The 16,074-nt window shown below is 48.5% G+C and overlaps 1 protein-coding gene across 1 annotated transcript; it reads left to right on the top strand.

Annotated features, from left to right (window-relative positions):
• Nucleotides 1-223: 223 nt before the first annotated feature.
• SAP30L (SAP30 like) lies at nt 224-14,479 on the top strand. Its single transcript, XM_023617367.2, has 4 exons — nt 224-1,050; nt 5,253-5,375; nt 7,567-7,665; nt 9,190-14,479. Exons 1-4 carry the CDS (start codon nt 853-855, stop codon nt 9,316-9,318), a joined length of 549 nt encoding a protein of 182 aa, XP_023473135.1. The 5' UTR covers nt 224-852; the 3' UTR covers nt 9,319-14,479.
• The last annotated feature ends 1,595 nt before the right edge of the window (nt 14,480-16,074 follow it).

Here is a 16,074-nt window from a genome sequence, read left to right as displayed (position 1 = left end):
TCCCCTCCCTTACCCAGGGAACTCTTCCCTGTTCCACTTTCTCTACTTTGAACCCATCCCAGCAGAGTCCAGGAAGTAGCCAGGCGCCGGGGACTGGCGGCTGCCGAGCCCAATGGGGCGCGCCAGCGGCGGCGGAGGCCCCGCCCAGAGAGCGAACGCTACCAATGGGCGCGCGGAGGCGGGACTTCCGCTGTCCCGCGGAGGGCGGGGGGAGCGAACTGTTGTGGTGCGGAGCGTTGGGCGGGCGGCGGCCGGGCGGCCCAGGGGCTGCCGCGGGACTCGGGGCGCAGCCCAGCGGCTGCAGGAGGGGGGGCGGGCCGGACGCGCCGCGGGGCCCGGGCGCCGCGGGTTCGAGGCCGGGCCCCGCGCGGGGAGGCCGCGCCACCCCGGGGGATCTGCCCGGCGGCGAGTTTGCCCCGCAGCCGAAAGAAGGCGGGAGCCGGCGGGGGCCCTCGAAACCTCCTGGCAGCCCGGACCCGGAGTCCCCGGGGAGCGGCTGCTTCCTGGGACGGCCTCCCGGACGCCCCCGCCGAAGGGTAACGGTTCTGGGCCCCCGGCAGAAGGCGCCTCCGGGTGACCCCCGGCGGGGCCCTGCGAGCCGCAAGAGCCGACCCCGGGGCCTCGAGCGGGGAGGAAGGGGCTTTCCGGAGACGCGGGGCCCGGGGCCGAAGGAGCCGGAGCGCGGCGCAGCGGAGCCGGGCCTCCCGGGCGCGGGGCAGGGCAGCGCCTCGGCCGGAGACGGACTCGGGGACCCTCGGGTGCGGGGGCCTCAGCGACTGCCCCCAGGGCAGCGCGGCCGCGGAGTGGCCTACAGGGAACCCTCCCGCAGAGGGGCCGGCCCGGGGCGGGGAGATGAACGGCTTTAGCACGGAGGAGGACAGCCGCGAAGGGCCCCCCGCCGCCCCCGCCGCCGCCCCGGGCTACGGCCAGAGCTGCTGCCTCATCGAGGACGGCGAGCGCTGCGTCCGGCCCGCGGGCAACGCCTCCTTCAGCAAGAGAGTCCAGAAGAGCATCTCTCAGAAGAAACTCAAGCTGGACATCGACAAGAGCGTGAGTCCGCCCCCGCCGCCGCCTCCGGCTGCCGGCCGGCCTCGGGGCCCTCCCCGCCCTGGGCCTCGCCGCCCGCCCTCTGCACACTGGGGAGGGGGCTCGGGATTTCAAGGCCGCTTCCGCGCGGACGGCCGCTGACGGGGCTTGTGCCCAAATCCGGGAGGCTGGGGGCGGGGGCTCCGAGGACGCTGCCTGCCTGCGAGGATTTGACAGCAGTTTTTAGCTTGTTTTATCGGTTTAGCTCTTGGAGCAGGGACAGGTGGGCTAATTTTGTTGACCCACGAAGGAGCGAGTACTGGGGAGGGGGTGATGAAGGGGACCCGGTTCTTCTCCAACTTCTCCCTCCTTCTCGGATCCCTGTGATTCCTTGAGAAAAGGCGAGGTGGCAGTTAACTTCCCCGTCTGCCGCGGCCTCCGCTTCTGCAGAGGGTCGCCGAGCTCCCTGCTTCGCGTACGGCTGGGAGGAAGTGGGATTTTCAAGGATGTGGCAGAAATGAGGCCAAGACCCGGCCTTGGGAGGTGGCTCTTGCAGGTCGGAACGACTAGAAGGAAGAAAATCAATTTTCTTAGGGGTGAACTTCTTTAGAAATGCCAAGGGGGTGGAGGGGAGATGCAGATTTGAATAGAATTGCCCCGTGTTTTGTGCGTAATTATAGGGAAACTTTTCTGTGTGATTTCACCTCTTCTATTTAACAGTTCTAAAGATGTGCCTATTGTCAGCCAATTAAGAACTTTTCAGTTTGACATCTGTTGCTGCAAGCCCTAAGTGGCTGCCTCCTGATTGGGAACTGGAAATGAGTTGAGGGGTATTTAATATTCAGGTAGACCAGCTAGGAGCTTAGGTGCTTAACGTCTGTTCTCTTTTAGGACCAAAATTTCTCCGCTGTTGGGGGAAATCAGAGATTGTTTGTTAAACGGAAAGGACGCCTACTTTTCCACTTCTGATTTTACAGTTGAAACTAAAGCTCAGAGATAGGAAGTGGCGGTGCCAGAATCACACAGCACTTAAGTGGCTGGTTAAGTTCTTAAACCCATTCTCTGATTTGCTTCCAAGTGCCAGGCATAAGCCTTGATTAAGTCTTTAGTAAATGAAAAATCTTCCCCTCCCTTTCTTCCAGGCTCTTCCCTCCCACCTCCAATTTTTTACAATTTCTTATTGCAGGAAGATTGGCCCTGAGCTGACATCTGTTACCAATCTTCCTCTTTTTGCTTGAGAAAGATGGTCCCCAAGCTAACATCTGTGCCACTCTTCCTCTACTTTGTATGTGGGACACTGCCACAACGTGGCTTGATGAGTGGTGTGTAGCTCCGTGCCTGGGATCTGAACCCCAAACAACCAGCCTCTGAAGCGGAGCCGCTAACTTAACCACTTCGCCACTGCTGGGCTGCCCCTCCTTCCCCTTATTTTCTTTTAAAGTTAACAATTATAATATATTTGCAACTCTTGAATGGAAAGACACTATTTTAAAATGGTTGGGGGTGAATTAATGGTTTTCTTACTTCAAATCTCTATGACTGAATGAAAGGAATTCATCTCAGAGCAAACAACTGGCTAGTCACCAAGGTGGTCCTGATGAGGACACACGTTGAAGTGAAATGCTTAATTCTAAGATAGTATGAATTCCTCCTCTTGGAAACACTGCCTGCCTTCTCTGTAGGTTGTTGGGAGTCTTTACTTGAACAGCTTATAGTAGTAATATTTTCCAGTCCTTAAAGAAAAGAAATTTCCAGTTCTTTTAAACCCTTGGATGCTGTCAAGTCTGAACAATTGTGCTGCTGCAACTGGGGCTCCTTTCACGACTGGAAACCCTGTGTTGAGCCGTGTTGACCGTTTCTCACACACCGTCTAGGAGAGAGGCCGCCTGAGCCTGGCACTAGAGTTCTGGAAGCTGACTGCTGAGGAGGAGCATTTGAGCTGGACTCACTCGCACTTTGTTTCAAGGTGGTGGTGTAGAGTCATTATTTCTGAAAGAGACTCTATTTCCTTCTCACAGGCTTGGGCAGGAATTCAATTCTAAGTAACTGCTGTGTTACAAGAATTTTTAGCTCTTGCAGAAAGTGAAAAGAAAACACCACTAGAGGCTTGCTACCACCCTCCTTCCCCACCCCCCACACCCCCACCACCAGGCCACTGAGCTCTGAAATTTCTGAAAACCAGTATGTGCTTGAAAACGGTGAAGGAGGAATAATGACTATCTTGAAAAGGGTCAGGCGGAGAACCTTCTTAAATAATAGCACCAAAAATCCAAGTCAGGTAGTTTAACTCATTTAATGTAGACATTGGCACTGTTCTGTGATTTAAGATATGCTTTCAAACGTTTCTCCAACTGACGTATTTCTGCTTTTTTCTGGAGAAAAGTGGAAGTTGAGAATAGTATAAGGAAGATGTTGGGTTGGGAAAGGATGTGAGGTGGGGGCCAGAAGGCCTGGGTGACCTTGGCCAGGTCATTTCTCTGCTCTGGGTGGCTTCAGTTTATCCTTCAAGAAAATGAGATTGAGGCCAGTGGGGTTACACTCGTGATTGCTTAGTTCTCTTCCATCTAGGATTCTATTACTCTAGTGTCCTGACCAGAAAGCTCCCAGCCACAGCTCTGGGAGTCACCTCTTCCGCCTGTTCTACCAAGGCTGTCACTCTATGAGTTTGAGGAGCTGCTCAATCTCTTGGAGTTTACGTGTGGCACCAGCTCGCAGGAGGGCCAGCTTCCTCTCAGGGTGTGGAGTGTGCTGTGAGTGTGCTTTCCTCCGAGATAAAGGATGTAGTCTACCCATCAGCTAGGCCGGATTCTTCCGGACAGTGACACGTGCTGTGTCTGAAAGTCCTTTGACAGAGTCGAATCTGGCAAAGCTACTCCAGTTTGTAACCGTATGTAAATGATGGCTTTTACTGGCCAGAGCTGCTTTCAGATGCAAGGGGCCTGCCTGTGTTGATGCAACAGCATTTATTGAACACCTGCTGTCTGCAAGGCAGCATCACAATATAAACCTAAAACTCCTCCTGACTCACTAATCCAACCACAGGAAAGTCATAATTCATCGGAATAAAAAGAAGTTTTCATTATCTTCTCCATGAAAAGGCCTGAATTAATTGATGCCGGTTTCCTATCAGTTTACTTTTATCCTTAAGAATTTAAGAAGTAAACTCATTCAGAAGTCTCTCGAGAACATTTGTGGAACATCTGTTTCGGTGTCAACAACCCCAAGTCATTTACACAGGCATTCAGTTTCTGTTAGGTTTTTGAATGGTTCCTCCAGCCAACTCTGGTACTTATATTCTTAAATAAAAACACGTTCTTCAATCTTAGCTGCTGTTGCCACCTTCATTTACAGTTATGCCTCCAGCCTGAATTAGAAAATCAGCGTAGTATCTAGCTTCTTTTATGTGGTTCCACCTTGTGAGAATTTCTGCGTCTCTTTCTGCTTTTCTTTGTGGATCAGATGTGTGGTAATGCAAGAATTAGAGACTCGTACACAGTAATCAAGTTGTTCGGAGAGTTGTCATCCTACAGTAGTAGCTGTTGTCAATGTAAAACTAGGATGTCCTGTCTTCCATTAGCACAGTCCCTTCTTTCCTGCTTTCGTCCTCCCTGGAGCAATGCGTTCCAGCCCATTGTAAGTTCATAACTCCTACAGGTCTGAAAATGTCACCTCACTCCCTGCTTCAGAAACCTTGGGGGACTCTGTCTTGTCTGAAGGAAAGCCTAAGCTGTGCTCATAGCCTCCCCACCCTGAATTTCTCCTTAAGCTCCTACATGGGCGGTCACCTCCACCTATCTGACAGTGTCTACCCTGGGCCTCCTCGCTCACACCTTCTGTCCTCCTCATTTGGAACTCTAAGCCTTGGCTCTTCTCCCCATCTGGAGGGCTTCCTGTCTACCTACAAATCCTCCTTCTAGTCAGGGACCTCCACCCTGTCTCTCTCGGCCGCAGGGAATCTCTCCCTTTGCTAAATCTGTACCGTTTATCGTCTTTACCATTCAGTGGGGACTTGGTTCCTAACACACTGCCCAGTGTGCTGTTAGCATTCTCTCTGTGGGTTTCTTGTTCTGCAACTCGTAGTAAACTTCTGGAAATTATGGCCTGCATCTTGTTCTTCCTTCCCTCTCTCTAATGCCTTGCAAGGGAGAGAAGCCCCATAATTTGACAGATACCTGTTGCTGTTTCCATGGAATTGGCAAATCTGACTTTAATTTGCTTCCCCTCAGGTAAGGCACCTGTATATCTGCGATTTCCACAAAAATTTCATCCAGAGTGTACGAAATAAAAGGAAGAGGAAGACAAGTGACGATGGTGGAGACTCTCCTGAGCATGACACTGACATTCCTGAGGTAAAGGTCAAAAACGTTAGCTTCAGAAAGCTGGAAGAATGGATTCTAATCTGAACCTTACCTCTGGCCTGATCTGCTTTTTGTGCTAGGAAGTAATTTTAGTCCCCTTCGTTTTGCTGTGGTTTATTTGAAAAGCGAATGGTAGAATCATAGAAATATGGAATCTGAGAGCTAGAAGCTTAGAGATCAGCTGGTCTGCCTGCCTGTCGTTTTACAGACAGGCGCAGAGGCCTGAGGTCACGCCTGCGGTTTAGGGGCTCTGGTTCAGAGCCCTTTCCAGTAGGCCAGGGTGCCTTTCTGCAGGAAGCCCCTGCCAAATGCTTACATACAACCACAACGTCAAGTTGTTCAAAACTTTGCTTTTGCCTTTAAACTTGGAGACAGTGTGTATGGATTGGGTAAAGTCACTTCCCCTCTGTTTTGTGGCCTGCAAAATGAAGGTGTAAGTCTGCAGTTCATACCAGCTTGGATTTTCTGTCACTCTCTGGTTCCCGGTCCAGGCTTGTTCCCCAGGATCCGTTTCAAAGGCAGTTACACTGAACCAGGGTTTCTCAACTTGGCGCTATTGACATTTGGGGCCAGATAATTCTTTCGTTGTGGGGGCTGTCCTGTGCATTGTAGAATGTTTAGCAGCATCCCTGGATTCTGCCCCCTAGTTAGTTGCCAGTCATACCACCCCCTGAGTCATGACAATAAAAAATGTCTCCAGACATTGCCAGATGTCCCCTGAGGGGCAAAATTGCACCCTGTTGAGAACCATCACGCTAGATAATGAGAGCTAGGCTTCTCAAACCAGAAGGCTGCCTTTCCTTCAAGGTGCAGTGTCTGTTAAGCAAGGCTACAGGAAGGAATATTGGATTTTCCATCTAAATTGTTTTCACTTAAGACTCAGCAAAAGAAGAGCCGTTTATAATGTACATTGAATATTTGACGCATGAATATTTCATAAGGCAACCGCCTGTTAGCACTCAGAGTGAAAATGACTGTGTAGGAATAGAAAGAGTAGGCGGGCCTTTGTCTGTAGATGTGGAGGAAACCTTTGAAAATACGGCCTTTCCCTCTGCCCCTCCCTGTGTCCCCTTTTCTAGCATTGGTTTACGATATCTTTCTATTGCCTTTAGCATTATTATTATTATTTTGTAAAGAAATGGATGTATTCATTTTCTAAATGCTTTTCACAAAAAAAAAGGTTTGAGGAATGTTTTGAAAAGAATGAAGGACTTTGGTCCCTCATATTGATCATTCATTTTGTTTTTAAGTGCTCTCCACCTGCCTGAAGCAAGAACATCTCTTTTAGAGGCAGGTAAAGGCAGCCCGACTTTCTGGGCCTTCAATATTTCATGACTGTGCAGCTTTCCTCTCTTCCTGTGTTAGAAAAAAGGGGGGGTCCTTTCCCCTCTGTTATCCAGTCATCTGCAGAGCCCCCGACCCTAACCTGCTGATTCGTACGTTCACTACAGTAGCTTTTGAGCTTGCTCTGGAGGGTTGTTAAGGACTCTGACCTGAAGGCTGAGCCTAGGAAAGGACTGTTTGAGAATAACAGTACTTCCCGCCGTCCTTCTTCACGCCCCTCTGTCCAGTCTGCTGCCACGCGCTGGTCTGTCTTCCTCCAGGACATCTGTCTGGTTTTACCTTTGCTCTCCATGCTTGGTGTCCTCTCCAGCATCACTACCCCTCCAAAGCTCAACTCCATCATCTCCTTTCTGGATCACTGATGCAGCATCTCCCTCTTTCCTACAGACCACCCTTAGATCCATCTTCCCAGAACATCACCCTCCAACACCTGTGACAGCTCCCTCTGCTTTTCAAGACATGCTCCCACCCGATCTCACCTTTTAAACCTGTCACAATTGCCTATGACCCCCTAGCCCATCTGTTCATCTCCTGGTTTTTCCTGTGCTCTCGGTCTTCTGTCTCATTCCCTACTCTATCTCTGCAGTCACTGCCTTTCTAAACCCTGCCTCTCCTGTGCTTAAGCTTCACCACCTCCATCAGCCTTCTGGGACCACCCCTCCCCAGCCAGACCTCTTTTTCCACTGTCATTTTTGTCCTCCCAGCCAGTTATTAGTATTCTGTGGACGTAGTCCTCTCATCCCCACCCCTGCCGAGTGTAGTGCTAGGCACATAGTGGGCTCTTGGTGAGTTGTGGCTGGTCGGGTTATGGATAATGTGTTTCTTCTTTCCTCTCTAGGTTGATCTGTTCCAGCTCCAGGTGAACACTCTACGACGTTATAAACGACACTACAAGTTGCAGACCAGACCAGGCTTCAATAAGGCCCAGTTAGCAGAAGTAGGTAGACAAAACTGCTCCAAAAAGAGAGAGCCAGCATTGTGCCTCTGATGATGACCTTGATTCTCCCCACTGCGATGTCTGTCTGTTGATCGTAATCCCCTCCATAGCCCTGGAAGCAACTTCCTAGTCTCTCTTTTGCACAATTTAGAATCCCACAGCTTTAGACCTGGAAGGGCCCTATTTCCATAAAAGAAACCGTAGCACAGAGAGAGGAAAGGGCTTGCTTAAAATCACACTGCAAGTTGGCAGCAGAATTGAGTCTGGAATCTTAGGACTCCTGATTCTGAGTCCTGAGTGTTCTTTTGTTTGAATCTTGTTTTGCAAGATTCTTTATAGACATGTTCCTTTCTGCACATCAGGTGTGTCAGGTTAATCATTCCAGAACCTTCACTCATGTTCTGTAGGAGCTATTTTTCTTTCTTTGTTTTTTCCTTGATTTCTTCTACTCTGATGTTGGTAGTGGAAGTATTTAAATGAATGGAGCCCAAGAAAGTTTTCTCCTGCTCTGAGTTCTTAACACAGTTTGGAGGAGGCAGAAAATGCTCCATTGGCCATTATTTTAATGTACTGACAGCCTGGCTTGATTCTTCTGTCCTGTTGGCATTTGTGTGGGTACCTCTCATCCTTCTTTTCTTATTGTGTTTTTCTGCCTATTGTAGAAAATTTGGAAAATGGAAAAAAGGAAAATACAATCCTACCATCCAGAGCCAACCCCTCTGTAATCCTAGTTCTCTGACTCTCTGTGTCTGTCCCGGCCACCTCAGTTCATTCAGAGGTTTCCGTAAAGGCTCACAGCCCCATCAGTTTGTGGTCTATCCTTTAAAGGTTGCTGATGCATCATATTTTCTGAAACTTCTCCTTTACCAGCATCTGGATGAAACACAGGAGCATACAAGCCTTTCCTACTTAAGCTAACGTCACCCATTGCCAGCATTCACCCCTGGGGGAAGGGGTAGCAAGAGGTGGGGCAAGAGGAGACCTGTGTCCTCAGGACCTGTAAAATAATGCAGAGCGTCAGGAATATATAGTAAAGGATAAATTTTTCTTCAATTTGATGTGTCGGTTATGTGCTATTTAGATGAATTATTGGGTCAGACACTTACATCTGTTCAATCGGCTGTTTATTTGATGCAATTTTAAAAAGACACTTTTCTGCCCAGTTCCAGGGCCTGAGAGGTTCTGGCAGCAGCCGGCCAACCAGAGCATTCCCAGTCTCTTCCTCCGTGGGGCTGACCTTGAGATTATGCCGTGATGGGCGGTCGGCTGCCACTGACATAGAACTGCACCTTGACAGTGTTGTGGGCTAACGTGCCACTTTTGGAAGCCTGGAAACCAGATCACCTAAATCCCAGGGAAGGAAGGCATTCTGAATCTGCAGCACTGCAGGAAGCTCTGTCGTACTGATCAGAATCCCCTGCATAGCTCTGGAAGCGACTTCCTAGTCCCTCCTGCACAATTCAGAATCTGTGGCCCTGATTTATGCATGCTTTAACGGTCTCTGGTTTATTTTCCCCCATGTAGACTGTCAGCCGACACTTCAGGAACATACCTGTGAATGAAAAAGAGACCCTGGCCTACTTCATCTACATGGTGAAGAGTAACAAGAGTAGACTGGACCAGAAAGCGGAGGGCGGCAAGCAGCTGGAGTGAGGAGGAAGCACGTCTTCCAGGAATGAAGTATGATGCTTAGTGCACAGGTGATATCTGCTACGTTTAAGCCCATAAAGACTGTTAAATTTTATTGTAAATAAAAAAGTTTGAATGATGAATACTGTAAATCTTTTTGGTCAGGAGGATTATATTCTCATGATTCAGCATGTGTATACAAAGACTTTCCTTTAAGGCCACTACTGAACTTAAAAAACGAGATCATAAAGAAAATGAAAGAAAAATTATGTGTTGCAGCATTCGACAAAGCAGTAAGTCAATTCTACTGGAAATGTGGCATAAAAAATATTTTGGTAGTCACCTTGGCATACCATGCTGCCACACAGGGGACGTAGGCCTGGCCTAGCAGCAAAGTCCAGTTGACAGTGGAGATGCATGAGCAGACCCTAGTCTGCTGGGGGCGTAGACACCCGCTTTGCTGCAAGCTTTGTCGTCTATCAGCAAATCAGTTTGACGCTGCTCTCCCTCTCTGGCTATGTGCCTTGCACACAGGAGGCACCCAATCCGTGTTTGTTGGCTAATTGAGCTGTCACTAACAATGCCAGCCTTGTAACATCTGCTTCACACCTCTAGTTAATGAGACCTCTGCCATTTCCATTGCTCACCACTTAACTTCTAGAGTGTGGAGGAAGTCCTGATGCACCAACAGGAGGTTTCAAATCAAAGGAGGACTTCAGGCAGTCGCATGTGCCAAGCTGTATTTGTGCAGGTTCCAGAAACGCCGATGCAGAGGCCCCCAGGAGAGATGCAGCGCTTTGCACACCCCTCTGCGCTCCACTCTTTGGGGTGAAGTTATGTATTATGACTTCAGCCATTCTCCTGGGCCATAAATGCTTTGACAAACAGAGATACTTAGTGGTTTGGGGCTCATGTTCTCAGAAGCACTAATCCTTAGTTCACAACCACCAAGAAGGCTGCCAAGGACCATGCGATTCCAGCTCAGAAGTCCAGCTCTGGGGTAGAAACTCTGTCTGGCCTTGACTCCCTGGGCCCTCAGGGGTCAGCAGCAAATCATGGGTTTGAGCCACAAAGGTCAGTGCCATCTGATGTTCATTTTTGTGAGCAATTTGCCTCCCTTTTAGGGGGAAAGATTACTAAAATGATTTTTTTTAAGTATTAATACTTACCTGATTTTTTTATGTTCAAAAACTCAGATTCCTCTTTCTATATCAGAGCCAAAGTATCGTTGGAAAACAAAGCTTTATATCCAAAAGTATGCTTTTGCAAAATTTTCTAATCAGTGTCTTGGGGGACAGAGGGTGTGAATAGGGGGTGGGAGAAAAAGGGAAGTAAAGGACTTGGATTCTAATTTCTGACCATCTTGACATATCCTGTGGTCAAAAGTATCATTTTCTTACTCAGTTTAAATTCTGAGTTCTTTCTTAAGCCTTAAATAATAAAAGGAGCAGTAGACAGCCTGGCCTGGCAGGGAGTTTTAATGTCTCATAGATGGCGTAATCTGAGCATCAGCACAGAGAAGTCAGAACAAAAGTCCCCGCTGAGCAGGGCGGTGGAGTGTCCGACGGTCTCAGCTCTGTGGAGCAGAGTCCCATGGTCTCTGTGGACTGGGGACGGGGCCGCCACTCTCACTAAAGCACAGTGTGTTCCATCGCTGCAGAGCTTTCCCCAGTGTTCAAAATGCATGTCTAGCAGATTGCAGCCTTTTTAAATATATATAAATGGACGTACATAGAACATACTCTAGACTATGCGGGGATCTTATTTTTATACACCTGGCTGTGAATGGCATGGTCCTTAGTCATTCAGACTCAGTATGTATTTAGAGATTGTCTCACTACTAGCTGAAGAATGTTGATGTGTAGACATCAAGAAGGCTCAAAAGTATGTGGCTTATCTAGGTTTTTTTCCTGAGAGACTGAGTTAGAAAGGCTTTGAAGGCATCAAACACCAAGCCTCCTTTGTCAGGAGAAGAGTTGTCTCATTGGGCTGGAGTTTAGGGGCAAATGGGGCCTGTAGGTTAAGGCATTGATAACCTGCTCTCTGGAAATGTCCGTATCTTATTGAGAAAAAGTGTATCTTTCTGTGTTTAAACCAAAATTGTGGATGTTTAGGTCATGTCACTGTGTCTTTAACAGCTAATGTGTTTTCCCAGTTGAGAGAGAGAGAGTATATTTCTGTACAAGAAGATGTGGTGTTAGGATCCATCTGTTCAAGTGTGTGCATAAGTGCTTTTATTCCAAAGCGAAGCCTGGGCAGACTTTCCACCTTCAGCCAGATGCTGTGCGCACTTGATTCCCAGGCCGTCTTTCCTCTAAAGAGAGGTACTTTGGGAAAGTGGAGGTTGTGGGTGTCTTTTCAACCTTTGAAAACATGTCAGGTGAGAGAAAAGACAAAGCTCTCTGAACTTAATCTTTCTCATGTGCAGAAATCTGCTCTTTCATCAAACCGCTAAACCACTTGCCTTAGCCTCTTCTGCAGTTTCCCATGGCTTGACCTGTGGGCAGGGGACTTCTGCCCGTTAGAAATGGCCGGGCCCTCCAAAGCAACTGGCTCTGGCATCAGGGAGCAGTGGGGTCTGGGGAAAGCAGTGTTCATCGTGGCTGCCTGCATTTTATACCACCTGTCAAAGACTCTTGCGCTTCTCTCCACCTGTAACGTTGCAACATTGCCTTCTCTCCTCTTGGTGCTCCTGGGCAAAACTGGAATTTGAAATCCAGAACTGGCATTGTCTTCTTAGAGTATGGTTCCTGCCTCCGTCCCGGCCTGGTATCGTTCTTTCATATGCCCTGAAGGTTGTCACATGGAAACGTTAATATCCTGCTATTCATGTTCATTTTAAGGTTTTTCAAAAACAAGCAGACAAACTTTATTTCAACAAACAAACTCTTAGGTTGGCAATAGCATCTGAAAGAGATCATAGCTAAATCCCGTGAAAGATTGAAACCAAAGGATTCAAGATCGGTGTTGTAAAATGAAGAGGAATTTCACTTATGTATTACAGCCGCCAAGTTGTTAGATGTTCCTGTCATAGCTCAATGTTCACTGCTAGCCTTCCAGAGAACAGATAGTAATAATTGTTTGCAGCTGCAATGTTGCGTCTAACCTTGGCACTTCAGCTATTTATTTTGTGGGAACTTTTATGTTAATATCCTGAAGGACAACTGCCTGGTTGGAGAAGGGAGAAAGTAGGAGAGGGAACTTACTCTGGGGGCCAGAGTTGTTTGCTTCCTGGAAATCGTCTGAAGGCTCTCAGTCATTGCAGTGACAAGATCCAAAAGTTAGGAAAGGGCCTTTAAGTCCTGCAGTCCAGTCTCCCCATAGGTGCTGACATTCTGCCTACAACCGTCCCACCAAGGCATTGAGCAGGCTGGGCTTAAACACCTCTGAGAACAGAGAACTCACTACCTCCTGGAGAAGCCTGTTCTAGCTTTGTAAACCTCTGGCTTTTCTATGTTCTCTATAATTTCCATCTTAGTCTCTGCCCAGTGGGGCTCATGTGGAACAAGTTGTTCATCTTGGCCAAGGACCTGGCGCTATCCCAGGGCGTAAGCATTTGTCTTTTGGAAAGGAGCAGATAGCAAATAGATAGTTTGGTGTCATGACTGTCCTCCCCTTGAGTATTGGTCCATTTAGGTCCTTGCTGGATAATGTTGAGGGAACCCCATCAGCCGGGTCATACTCACTTGTTCTCGCTGAAGCTGATGGCATTGGGGAGGAGGGCATGCTGTTGGCCTGCTGAAAAATACCCTAAGACAGATGAGGCCTTAGTTCTGTGCTTGCCTCACAAAAACTGATGCTCACATCACTTAGGAAAAGTTTTAGCCAGAAGATTTAAAATGTTATAATTTCTCTGTGTGGAGTTTAAAGGTTCCATGGCTGCCAAGGGTTTGCACCTTAAGATTCCTGCACACATTGTTTTTATTGAGAAAACAAAGCTTAGGAATTTGGGGGTGGGGGGACCACATGTCTCAGTGTCAGACGAGTGCCATATTTTCAACCTGGAAAGTCCTTTAAGGTTGCTATTGCCCGATCATTCATTTTTAGAGATGGGGAAACTAAAGTTTGAAGACTTGCCTGAGTCACACGGCATTATCTGGAGACTAACCTCTCGTCCTCCTGGCCTGTCCAGTGCTCTCCTACTCTCTGACTTGCATCGTGACTAGTCCAGTCTAAAGTAAGCTGCCCTCAGATTCTTGAGACCCTGCAACTGAGCGGAGGTTTCCAAGGCCAGCCCGGCTCTCAGGGACTGCAGACCAACCTGCAGAACTCGAGGTTGTATGAAACGATTCCAAAAGCAGTCAGTCGAGTTTTGCAAAACAAATGGGAGGGGAGAACAGAACTAGCCTGTAAATTAAGACCAAGATTCAAAAGTCCTGGCAGGAGATGTAGTCTTGTCCTAGAATCTAAATTCTCACGAAATGGGCTTGCTCTGTCATCTGTTGGTCAGACGTCTGCCTTTCAGGTGGTCCTTTGAGGCTGGGTAGTTCACTTGGCCCTAACTTGGACAGACGCAGCTCTGTGGCCTTGCAGTTTGCAGCCTCCCGGTCCCTGCTACTGAGCTAGGCAGCTGGACTGAAGGACGGGTGAGCTCAAGATCATGCCCTGGGCAGCATGGTGCTTTAGGGGTGCCTTTTCATTCCTTTCATTTTATTACAGACTGTTTGCAAGTGCATGGATCGGAAGGGTAAAGTTGATCTGATGCTTTCAGGTGGAATCCAGCCCAGGACAAGGTGGGACCTTTTCTTAAGGTAGAAATGTCTACAATCAGTTATTTCATCTAGCTTGCATCTGAAAACACAAACCCTTCGGTTGCTTTCACTTCATGAACACATCTTTGCCAGTGACCGAGGGCTGTACAGGATCCCTGTTTCACACGTCTGTCATCCACTAAGCCCATCAAAGTGTTTTGGGGTGTGGGTTTGGTTTTTTTTCCATTTTGTAACTGCCTTATTGAAAAGCAAGTGCCCTTCCATTCCAGGCCTCCTCATATTGTACTTGTTTCCTGCCAAATTTGGGGGGATCATTTGTATTTTAATTTTGTAATCTATGGCTCTGTACTGTTGAAAGGCTCTCGATTCTGTGGGGTCTCCTTGGTATGTATGTGACTTTTCATGTTGCAATATCACACAGATGGGACGGCCCGACTTTCGCTCTTAATAAACGATCTGAATGAGTAATGAGAGACACACTCTGTTGTTCTCTTTGAGTCCATGTGGCATTCAGATGCCTTCACTTCCGCGTTTGGCCCCTGGCTGTGTAGTACAGTGACTGGTGACGGCTGTCTTTCCTCCTGGCTCCAAGAACTTGTTCCTGCACCCCCCTTCCCAATCCCAGTGCACACCAAGAGAGTTCAGATCACAGAAGTGTGGTCCTGCTCTCCCACTCACTCATGTGGAAAGAGACTGGGGTCTGACCGCCTGAGTCTGGGCCTGAATGCCGCGTAGCACACCAGGTACCCTGGGCAAGTAGCTACACTCTGGGCCTCCAGTTATCCATCTATAAAATGAGAGTCCTGAGTGAACTGGGTAGAGGGTTGCAAACTGAAATGCCTGAAGGGGCATGCTGCAAACTGGAAAACTCAGGTCCCTCTAAGGGTAGCCGCTACTCAGCTCCAGCCTATTGTTGCCAGGTGGGAACGCCGGTCCTGTGTGGCCAGTTCTCGAAATTTCAGAAGAGGATCTGGAAGTGTAGACTTTTATATAAATGTCCCAGTGTGTAAATGTCTCAAAAACTTATGTTTAACAGTGTGTGGACTGACGTTTCTTCTCATACAGTATAGCCTCAAGTATTTGAAGTTGGTCCATCGTCTGAACACTTGTTAGAAATGCAGAATCTCTGCCCCCTTCACCTGCCAGTCGTCTACTGAATCAGAATCTGCGCCTTAACAAAGTCCTCAGGCAAGTCCCGTGCTCATGACGGGGCTGTCAGCGTTACTGGTGGAGGTCCCTGAGGCCTCGTGGGATCAAGCCTCTTGCCCAGCCAAGCCTCAGACTCAGGTCTTTCATTTCAAAGCTGTCGCTAGTGCCACTTTAGCACACCTCTGACCTTAGCAGAGTGAAAGGAAAGAAATGCAATCAATAATTTTTTTTCATCATCTTAGTTAGCTAGTACTAATACATGCTAGTTCTAAAGTTTTAAACAGCACTGAAACTTACAGAGTGCCGTTCCTCCCCTCACCACCCTCCCCCTCTCCTGTCCCTCCCCTCTGTGGATGGTGTGGAGGGTGGCTTTTCAGGACGTAGTTTTGGGGGGAAGGAGGGCAGGGAGTCTTGGCTGTCACTGGGGCCCCACAGGATCAGTGATGGATTATTGCTGAAGGTGCCATCATTTAGCGGGTCGCTGAGTTGATTTCCTTCAGAAAGCAAAGGAACTGCCCATTTTCATACCATGTTGTCTGTTCATTTGAGGTATAACCTGAGTAGTTCCTGCCACTCCTCTGTGGGTTGCCCTCCCATTCTTCCGGATCTAACCACAGAGAGCTGCCCACTGTCCTCTGATCCCTCACACACTGAACCTCAAAGAGGTACTTTATCCCCAAGCTTGCCCCAAACTGGCTGACACCTGCTGGAGTCGACGTCCTTTGAAGATCCACAGACATTGGTTGTGATGGGGGGCTGACCTCACATCTCAACGTACTATTAGAACAGAAGTTTCACTAGGAACCAGACACCCTTTTTTCAAAATAGACCTTCAGAATATTGAGTATCAGCTCATCTGAGGTCCAGCAGTTTTGAAAGTATGGCGCTTGCCACCTCCCACCCCCTTCAGAATCCGCTA

The sequence above is a fragment of the Equus caballus genome, chromosome 14, assembly GCF_041296265.1.
Source record: "Equus caballus isolate H_3958 breed thoroughbred chromosome 14, TB-T2T, whole genome shotgun sequence".
NCBI lineage: Eukaryota > Metazoa > Chordata > Mammalia > Perissodactyla > Equidae > Equus > Equus caballus.
This window is presented reverse-complemented; position numbering and strand designations above follow the sequence as displayed.